Source organism: Cupressus sempervirens, chromosome 5, assembly GCF_028749045.1.
Source record: "Cupressus sempervirens isolate cs-2001-9-10 chromosome 5, ASM2874904v1, whole genome shotgun sequence".
Lineage (NCBI taxonomy): Eukaryota > Viridiplantae > Streptophyta > Pinopsida > Cupressales > Cupressaceae > Cupressus > Cupressus sempervirens.
The window spans coordinates 1036667271-1036678200 of record NC_143122.1 but is presented as its reverse complement, the minus strand read 5'-3'; the positions used below and the strand labels follow the sequence as shown (position 1 = coordinate 1036678200).

The 10930-nt window shown below is 36.8% G+C and overlaps 1 protein-coding gene across 1 annotated transcript in view; it reads right to left on the bottom strand.

Moving 5' to 3' along the window:
* Nucleotides 1-361: 361 nt before the first annotated feature.
* LOC149559473 (DNA-directed RNA polymerases II, IV and V subunit 3-like) overlaps nt 362-10930 on the bottom strand; it is a 29853-nt gene continuing 19284 nt past the window's right edge. Inside the window, exon 3 of the mRNA XM_089833392.1 lies at nt 362-956. Within this exon, the coding sequence (XP_089689518.1) occupies nt 678-956 (279 nt within the window). The 3' untranslated portion in view covers nt 362-677. The remainder of the gene's footprint in view (nt 957-10930) is intronic.

Here is a 10930-nt window from a genome sequence, read left to right as displayed (position 1 = left end):
AAGTGCACTGGAAATCTGCGTGCAAGGATCACCCAACTGAAAACCATTAGCAACATTAAAGTGAAGCTATGATAGCTACTGGTCATCACATAATTGAAGCCTAGCAGCAAATACTTCTTGTTTATACAGGCCAGTTAAAAGGACATTAATAATATTGACAATGCAAGGCATGTAACACAAGGCATGAAAGTATTACTAGGGTTTAACCCCAGTAAATAGGGCTCATACAGTGTTCAAACCTCCGTTTCAATTATTAATCTTTTGAAATACTAAGACTTCACTATTCATTTTACACCACCCACTAAAATTAGTTATACATTGAATCCATAACCATAGAGCCATATTCATGAACACAAGCATATAAGAAAGCATCCATTCAATCATTTTCGTAATCATCACAATTGTACCAGGTATTTTCAAAAGCCTATATAGCTATTAAAACTTTCAACTTTCACTGCCTAAAAGTATCTGGCTCATCAATATTAAATATCTTACATAGGGGCATCAGAGACCCACATGCATATACACTTGCCTGTCTCTAGCATGTGCAATGCAGTATGTGATTCTTCTAAAGATAACATGGCATTAGGAATTTCATCCTGTCAAAAACGAGACTGAAAGGGGTACTAATTGATACAAAACTGAGCATAGCTGATATTTTGCCAAAACATGCCAAACTACATTGCTCCTCCTCGCAAGTGTGCCCCTAATTCACCAAACTGATCGTCACCTTCTTCAGTGTCCAATGACAGACGAACGGTATCAAGTCTTTGTTTCAGGACATCAATAGCATTAATAAGCATCTCGAAAGCTTTGATTGCTCCTGTAGATTCAACGGTGAATATAAAACTATCCTCTTTAGGAGTAATACTCAGTAAGCCTGGTTTTCCCATTGCCTCTGCTTTCTTTAAAACCTCGTCATCATATGCGTAAGCTTCTGCGTCATGTATAACCACCTGCATAGATAAATTATGAACTTCAACAGATAAAGATAAAATTTCATTAAAAATAGGCCTTTAATAAGTATTATAAAAAATTATGATATACCGTTAGATTTAAACTGTAGTTTTTTAGTCAAACACATTGACCCATGAGTAACAGATAGGTGTGATGGAAATATTGTCATTGATGTCAAATAATCTCATGAGCACGAGAAAGACTATAAAAGTCATCAATGTCAAACGTAAATAGAAGTCGTCATTAAAGCCAGATATAAGAAATTGATTAATGGACAATACGAGCTATATGCATTACAATCAGTCATAATAAAAGAAAAGCCTAATGGACAACAAAGAGATATTAAAGTTTAAATTGAAGATATAAACTTTAATCATGATACAAAAGAACAAGTAATAACATAAACAATGACTAAGAGTTAATCTAATGGAAAGAAACCAGTTCTCTCACAGATATTAACAATGATATTCAGAGTAGAAAGAAATTCTGACGACATAAAATATATCTATTAAGATAGTCAAGACAAATGAATTAATCAGTTTAGAGATTAAGTCAACAACAATGAGCCTATGTATGCAGCAATAACAATTTTCATGTGAAACAATCCATATACACAAGTCTTACATACAGAAGGGATGGTGGAAAACTTCAGACAGTATAAACAGTGAATTGTATGTGTCACTTGGATATACAGATGAAGCAATAATATCTATGATGGAATAGTGCTATCGGGAGTATCATAATGTTGAATGAAATAACTACATATATTGCTGACAGCAAAGAAACTGAAGCAACATTTTCATTCATTAATGATTCAGTAACATTCTTATTTTGAACAAACAGTGCTATCTACCTTGTCTCATTACCGAAGTCAGAGCAGCAGATACACAAAAACAACTGCATGCATAAAAGGCAATGAAAGAAATGCCATATAACAAACACGGTATGAATTTCATCAGGTTTTCTGAGTCAACATATGATGTGTCATTCTACGTTACTATGATGTATGATGATAGAAAAAGGCAACTGGATAGTGTGTCTTCAAAAAGCATCAAATCTATAAACTAATATATCACTGGAGATTTATGGCGGCACTCCTTGTGCGTACGCAAGTCAGTAAGGGTACATGGCAATAAAATACATCCAGCCCAATAATAAATATTGCCCAGATATGGGTGGAAGACGTGGGTTATCAGACATAAAAAGTGAAAATTAATATTGGACAATGAATATCCAGCAGCGGTGATAAAAGTCAATATACGAAGACATCCATGCACACAATATAAAAAAACGGATGAATTACCCTTCGTACAAAGATATACATACTAATAAAGTTGAGTCACTATATGCCCTATGTGCGGAAGTATGAGGATTGTTGTAGATTTTAAGGCCCGATAAAGTCAATGGTAAACAACAGACATGTATCGCCTATGATGGAGATTAAATAATTAATATGTAGCAATTGCGATTATGATGGGCAAAGCTTATAAGGACAGAGCTATTAGAAATGATTATCGATAGCACAATTCCAATTTCAACTGAGATTATATACATTTATAATCAAACAAGCAGAAACTTGATGCCGCCCAGTGTTTGGATGTTTTGCTGAATGTTTGAGAGTATGTGGCCAAGTCTAAATCGACACATATTAAGCATGATTTGTATTGTATTATCCACCATGTCATCATACTTTCACGGCGATAAGTCTGGCATGAAGGTTAAATTGAAACAATTAAAGTCTATCGAAGATAGCCTATAACATTTGGATACTGGTGTATATAAACTGATAAGACAATTAAATTGGGGCTTAGAAAAATACAGTTAAGTTTGTAAGTACTGTTTAAACTTATCAAGAAATAACATGACTCAATTCTGAGAGGTCGTGTCTCTTAATACTATCGAATATAAATAAGAGTTAGTTTTTTTTAAAATATAGAGTGAACGGAGCAGAATGTGAAGAATAGTTTATGAAAGAGAAAACAATAAGGAGTGGTGTGAAAGAAAAGAAAGTGTCAATGTGAAATAAATGAATAAAATACAGAAGTGAAGTGAGTGGTAAAAAAAGCAGAGTAGTGGAACATAGAACAGTATAAAATAAATGAAGAGTATTGTTGTGAGGTTCTCACAACATCGCCCCAAAATTTTGGATACCCCCATTTGCGACCTTTGCCTTGACAATTTTTCGCGTGATGATTTTTTTTGGTCGCCTTGACAATTTTAGCCTTGCCCGGATTCCATAGAATGGCAATTCGCCATTAAGCCCCCTTAGGCATTTTCGTTTTGTTTTTACCTAGTGCCAACTTAATTTCGATTTTCATGGACTGGCAGCTTCTTCCATAGGCCAAATGAACTCTAAACGGCAAATGTTTGTAATGATTTTTTGGCAAGATGAAATTGTGAATTTTGGGACTCAACGGATTTTGGAAATTTGGTAAAATTAAAAAACTTAAAACGTTTTCAAAATCAAATTTGGATATCACCGTTTTGAAAATCTTGAAAATTTTGGTGAAAACAAATTTTTTTGGATGTAATGGATTTCGATTTTAATTTTTTAATTGCCTAGATGAATTTATTTTAGCGAGATTTGGATTGAAATTGCAAGTAAAAAAATTGGATTTGATGAAAAAAAATTCGTTTGGAATGATTTAAAATTGTCTAACATGACTGGCGAAATTTTTTAGAGGGCAATTGAGTTGAAATTGAAATGTGCTTTTAGGCTTCTAATTTTCGTTTCAAAGGGATTTTAATTGCAAAATTCATAAAGGAGAGAATTTCGATTCTTAATGGCTAATTATTTCAATTTTCCCTTTGCAATTTGCAATTTTTGGCAATTTAAGTTTTAATTGCAATTTTGGCTTAAATGGTCCATTTGATGAGTGTTTAACCCCCATTTAATATCATGCAGGAGGTCAGCCCTTAAGTGAGAGGCAAAAAGTTCTTATAAAGGGGATTCCCCCCTCTCTCCTCCCATAATTGCACTCCAAGTTGACGAACTTCTGCAAGGCAGCACTTGCGATTTTTAGCAGCACTCCTACATTGGCAATTTTTCAAGCAAACTAGGGTTTCAAGGCGACTTTCTTAGCATCCATACTTTGCGATTTTTTTCAGCCTTCCATGATGGCAAATTTTCATGCGAATTAGGGTTTGTGGCGGCATTTAAAAGGAATTTCAGATCTGTTCATGGGCAGCGAACTAGGGTTTTGAGGCATGTTTTAGCATCCACTTTTGGAGATAGAGAGGACAGTATTGGCACTACTTCTTCAGCACTCCATTTTTGGCGATTTTGGGCAAGCATCTAGGGTTTTGGCGCCTCCATTGTGGACTGTTCTGGGCAGTATTTGATTCATTTTCAGATCTGATCATTTGGTGTCATTTCCAGTATTCATAAGGCAGCAAGATCCATCACATTTGAGCACCTTCATTTTGGGCAATTTGCATGTGCATGTTAGGATTTTATTGGCAGCAACTTCTAGTGTATTTTGGACAAAATTTGGATAGTGTTGTGGAGGTCTGATTTCCTTCTTTAAGGAGTGCGAATTTTGCCTATGAAGTTGGGCGATTTTATTTGTGAGAAAATTATTTGGTCCAAGACCCGATTGGTGGCAAAGTGTGGACAGTTTCAAAGAGCTTAGAATTCTGATTTTGTAAGGAGATTCGAATTTTCTTTAGAATCTGATCCGAACTTCAAAGAAGACCTGGCTATTGGTAAAGGTAAATTCAATTCATTCTAGAGCTGAAAGATGGTTCTTAAGCAGATTTCACTCCTTGTTCTTGCTCGATTTTGTTTCCCTTATGTTCTTCTTACATTCATCATCCACTACTTCATCATCCCATCTATAGGTTGAAGATTGGAGAGACAAGTGTAGACTCCATGATAGGACATTTGGCGAGGCAGAAATAAGCTAAACCACCCTACGAATGAAGTTGGGAGATATACGTCTAGTCCATCTTAAGGTAACGGCAAGGCAGAAATAAGTGGTAGTCCCACCCCTAGGTTGAAGATTGGAGATTGATAAATGTAGTGATAGGACTTGGCGAGGCAGAAAATAAATTAGAATCCATCGATAGAAAAAAGGTTGGAGATCGATAAGGGTAGTCCATATCACTTAGAACAAAGGGGTAGAAATAAGTGTTTAAGATGGTAGATGTTAGTGCAAGCAAGAACCCAAAGGGAACGAACACCAAAAAAGACAAAGAGGACATGATGCCCAAGACCACCTTCTTCTCAAAAGTGAAGCGAATAACCGATACCAATATCGGTACAGTGAATATGATACAGCTAAAGGACAGACTAAAGGAAGAACAATCCCCCATGGCAAAGAAGATTTACAAAAATGGAATTATACACGTAGCGGCCTTCCCTCCTACCTTGCCTTGTCTAGAATTGGTTATGGAATGTGCATCCAAGTTTGATTTAGTTAGCAAATCCATCATTTTTTATGAAGGGAAAAGAGTGTTGGCCAACATTGGCGGACAGGTGATCGAAAAAGCATTTAACATTCCCTAGTACAAGAGCATGACAGTGGTAATGATGGATCAGACGACCAAGTCATTTCGAGATAACCAAGAGGCTTATTTCATGCATCTAAAGCAGGATTGGCTACATGAAGGAAAGAAGGGAGTCACCAAATCATCCACGCTTACCATATTAGACTTCAAATCAAAATATGGCAACCTCATTGTGCTTCTCAGCCGAATAGTGGGCCTAGCTCAAGGTGTGCAATTCGAAAACTGGATGTACTTCTTTATTGATGAAATTGAAAAAGGGAAAAGAAGATTTGATTGGGCTAGGATCATAAGTGAGAACCTAGAATTGCAATTTAAGACCGTGCAAAACCAAAAGCAATTCTATATGATGTCCTTTCTGTTCTATTTGATTGCGAGGTTATATGAAAATTCGAGACTTAAGGCCTTAGGAAAAATTGGCAATGAGTCGAGGCAATGTTAGGCGCATGAAAGCTATCCACAGCTTCATTTGCACAACAACAAAGACTATAAAACATTTTGTGATGTCTTTGCCATGAAGACAGTAAGGGTACTACAAGGGACACCTACTAAGAGGCTCTCATCGGAAGCAAAAGCAAAGATTAAGAAATATGGGAGTTGGTTCATCCAATTTTCACAATTCACATACATTAGAGTGGCAAGAGCACAGTTTGTCCCAAGAGGCTTCCAAGGTACCCACACGACAAAGTAGTTTTGATAGAATTGGCTAGGCAACTTGAGCATTATGACAGAACGATGAAACTCAAAGGTGAGATAGGGATTACCTTCTCATTCAGAATTGGCAATGATAGTTGCCCCAATCCTATCACCTTTGCAGCTGCCGAGAAAGAATTGGAATCGTATCATCTAGGTTTCGATCCTAATGGTCTTATCAAGGCATCTCACAGAAATGCATTCAAACATGTTCCTACCATAGAAGATTTATGGGCCAATGCACAGGATGACTTTCACGTGAGGAAGCTAGCTTTCTCAAGATTGTTAGTGAACATGACGAGAGATATCAAATGGAGAGACCTTGATATTCCTGATCAACTGGAGGATGATGAAAATGTGCTGAGAGAAGATTATAATACAATGGAGGGAACAGAGTTGAATCAAGTGGATTGGAATGATCACTAGGATCCTTCCTTAGAGGCGGTTACAAGGGCAGTTGATTTGCATACCAAGTCGTGGTACAATGGGAAGTTGAGGAAATTGCAAAGTCAAAGGGTACACCTTACTTATGAGAAGATGAAACCAAAGGAAGGTCCACCGGAATCAATCGAACAGAAGGGTGAAGGAAGTAGCCGGCAACAAAAAACAGTTAGAAGCAAGAGGAGAGCTTTGGAGGGTGAAAAGGGTGAAGAACATCAAGAACCTCCAACAAAGAGACAGAATGCAGCGCCATCAAGGGAAAGTATAATTGAGGCTAGAGACCAAGAAGATAACACAAGTGAACAAAGGGTCGCGGTAGAGGTGAGCTCCAATTCTGAATCAAGTGGTTACAATGATAGCACCGAGTACTCTCCTCTCTCAGAGAATCAGCATGGAGACAATATGGTAGTTACTAGTGGAGAAGAAGATGGGCCAATTGATATTGAGGAAGCCAGGCGCCCGAGGCCGTTGGTGATGATCAACTAATTGAACCAAATCCAGATTTGGGGAGATGCACCACACCACTATGGTTAAGGCAAATGCTTATGCAAAGAGGCGAAGTAGTAACTGCCCGAACAATTGAAGACATCCAAGGTAATGGAAAAGGGTGATAGCGAGAACTAGAAACAAATGGAAAAAACAGTGCAAAGGTGATTAGGAGTGATAGTGATGGTCACTGAAAGGTTCAGATTGCTATACCAACAATCACCAAGGCACTGGATGAGATTGCAACTCAGGAATAAAAAATAGTAGTGCACAACTTGGGAAGAAACATAGATGACATGGAATGCGAGGAGATCCAATAGGGTATATTCTCAATCAGGGAAAGGTTGAGGAAGGCAAACGAAAAGATCACGAAGTTGGAGGCCAAGAACAATTATTGGAGAGATTGCCAACCTATCCAACAGTTGCACCAGGCAGCCCTTCCTCAAGACAGCGGGAGCAACATAGAAGAGATATCGGCTCAGCTGCATGAAGTCGAGGATTGGATCCATGATACAATCCAAAACGAACGAAAATTCTTACTTTCCTTTATCTCGACCTTCTGGTCATTAGTGACTGTTAGAGACAAATTCAAAAAATTTGAAGGTGAATGGAAGGATTTCCTTCCAGTCAAGGACTTAGCCATTCCCAAGCTACAGACATTCATTGGGCTACCAGAAAAATATTTGGAAAAGGCCAAGTTGGTTGATGAAGGAGGATTGAGTACGGTTGAGTCTTGGTTTGTTGCCTTGACTACCAGATTGAGAACATTGGAGGAAATACAGAATGAGATTGCACAGCAGCACCCAAGCATTAACACTTCCATTTCAACCATGATGAGCGACGTTGGGGCGGCAATTGATTTTGAAGATATCAAAGAGGAGAGCATCAACGAGACAGAGTTGGGATCAAAATTGGATGAGTTAGGGAAGCTTGCTATCAAGAGGAAATACTTGGGCACCCTTGCCTCCCTCAATGCCTTTATCGGATATGCCAAAGAATATGAGAAGGACCATGAAAAGACATTGCAAGCGGCAAGCAGCATGATGAATTCAGCCGAGCTCAAGATAAGACACACACCTTGCCCTCCCATGGAGGAAGTCAACAAAAGCCTAGCTAAGTTCATTGCCTTGGCTAAAAGGGTGAAAGAAAAAGGGAGATTTATATTAGAAGATCATTTGATGTAAGCCCAAGTGGCAATTTCTCCCTCTTCTAGGATAGGACAAGTGTCTAATTCTGATTGGCTACCATTTTGGTGCCTTCTCATTGGTTGCCACTTGCCTTTTTTTCATTGGTCAATTAATGAAGTGGCATCTTCTCATTGGCCGATGGGGTGGCAACCGTAATTAGGGTTTCTAGGATCCAATCTAGATCGTTGGTTTTGCCTCTTTATCTCTACCATCAGTTGTAAATTCTGGCCTTTATATAAGGCCATTTGCTCTCATTTGTAAAAGGTCGAAGAAAATTGTTGCTAAGATAATGCCAAAATCATTTTTCTTTCTCATTGTTGTAACTTGCATTGTGATTAAGAACTTTTGGTATTGTTGCATGGTTTCTACTTTACTAGTTAGAATAAGATTTTCATTTTGAAGTTGTTAAAGTAAATTTCATTTCAAGAAGTTGCTAAGTAGAGAAAAGTAGATGGATAGTTGCATGGTAGTATTAGTAGATGTTTGATAGGAATCTATAACTAGGCCACTAGCATCCTAGTGGCTTGTTGGGAAGCCTTGTGTGGTAAACTAGTTCATTTTCCTTTGAATCATTGCACCTATGGAGGTGGAGCCACTGGTAAACATTCAATAGATTTGATCCTCGTCCGTTTGCTAGTCTTTCCATTTATAGGAGTAGGAGTAGAATAGCAAGTAGTTTAGGAGTTGGAGTTTTGAAGAGGAAAGTTAGGAAGGCGTAAGTCACAAGAACATTCACCCTCCATCACCATCACCTTCTCCATCAACGTCATCCGACATCCACACCGAATCATCGTCACCATCATCCCACCAAAAGTCCAAGTTGTCCTCAAACAAATAGTGTAAGGCCGCCTACGTGATTACCAGCGAATCACATCGATATACTGAGTTAGTATCCACAAGTGTAAGGAACATTGGAGTTTTTCTTATGTCTTCATGAGTATTAACTTTTTAAGAGAGGAATTGAGGATTTGATATTCCATATCAGGTGTTCAATTGCTATATGTTATGTAGTGGTCCAAAACTAACATCAACAAGTACCACAAGAAAATAGTAAGAGCAGATTGTGTATCAAATAAAACTGATATAATCATATCAGAATTTTATTTATGTGAACAGGAGTAAGAAAAGGGGTGTATTTCATAAAAGGAAATTACATTATGTATCATTTTGACTATTGAAGATAATTTCAGACTTGGAGAGGAATAACAAATCAATTTGGCTATCTTATGAGAAGACTTACAACAAGACTTGAAGTAGAGGATATTGCCATAGTGTGCAAAGGAAAATAGCAAAAGGATCTATGTGCCAAAGATATCCATCATCAGTTGAAGAAAGCAACATTGCAAAGGTGGAAAAGAAGTTTGTTGTGCAATGGGTTGGTGCTCACAAGCAGTGGGGGTTGGTGCTTCCTGTAGATTGGAGCCTGCAAAGTGTGGGAGTTGGAGCTTCCAGTGAGTCGGTGCTCATAAACATAAAGGTCGTAGCCTCTAGTAGGTCAAAGCCTACAAACCATTGTAAAAAAAAGAACGAATATATATATATATATATAAAGCATTTATGTGTCATGGTTTTCACCTGCATTGGGTTTCCATGTAAATCTATGTCATTGTGTTCATGTACATAATTGTTTATTTCAGTATTTGAAGCTAATGGTTGGATTAAAGTTGTAAATTGGCAAAATTGTTATTATACTGATTCGCCCCCCTCTCAGTATAATCGTGTGCTCTTCAAGGTGACATCTTAAGAATGCCCATTCATTCTCTTGAGAGAACCACTCATGAAATACAGGTAAATGTGTTTTGAGACAAATATTAGACAGTTAGATTGTAATAGCAATATCATACTTTGACTTACTGCAGAGAATATCTTGTACATATCTATTAAACAAGTTATTATCATCATGAAATACAGGTAATTGTGTTCGAGACAAATACTACACAGTTCAATATTAATGGCAATATCATAATTTGACTTACTGTGGAAAATATCTTGTACATAACTGCTAAAAATATTATAATCAGTATTAAAGCAACTAAATATATGCTGTATTATATTCAAAAATATTAAATAAGAATATATTATAACATATTATATATCTTCAAATGATAAACATTATTATGTTGTAGATATTGTATTTATTATGTTCTGTTTTATTTATATTTCATTATAATTACATTGTTATGCTATATAAGCTAAATTATTATTAATATTATTAATCTTAAGATATGTTCTATTTTATTTTATGAAAACTTGGTATCATATTTAATCAGAGAGAACCTGACATCATGCACGGTACATAATGATTCCAAATGATACTGATTCCAAATGGTAATTGAATGGTGTTCAAAATGCAAATGGACGGCAATCAGCAATTCAAAAGATATATTCTATTTTATTTTATGGAACTTGGTATCATATTTATTCAGAGAGAACCTGACATTATGCACAGTACATACTAATTAAAAATGGTACTGATTCCAAATGGTAATTGAATGGTGTTCAGATTGCAAATGGACAGCAATCAGCTATTCCAAACATAGTAGGACTACTTGCTGAATACTCTACGAATTTCAACTATTTGCCGAGTTTTTCTGGCTAGTGAGTTTTCTGCCAAAAAAATTGTGACTAGGCAGATTTTGAATGGCAAGCAACTTTTTTTT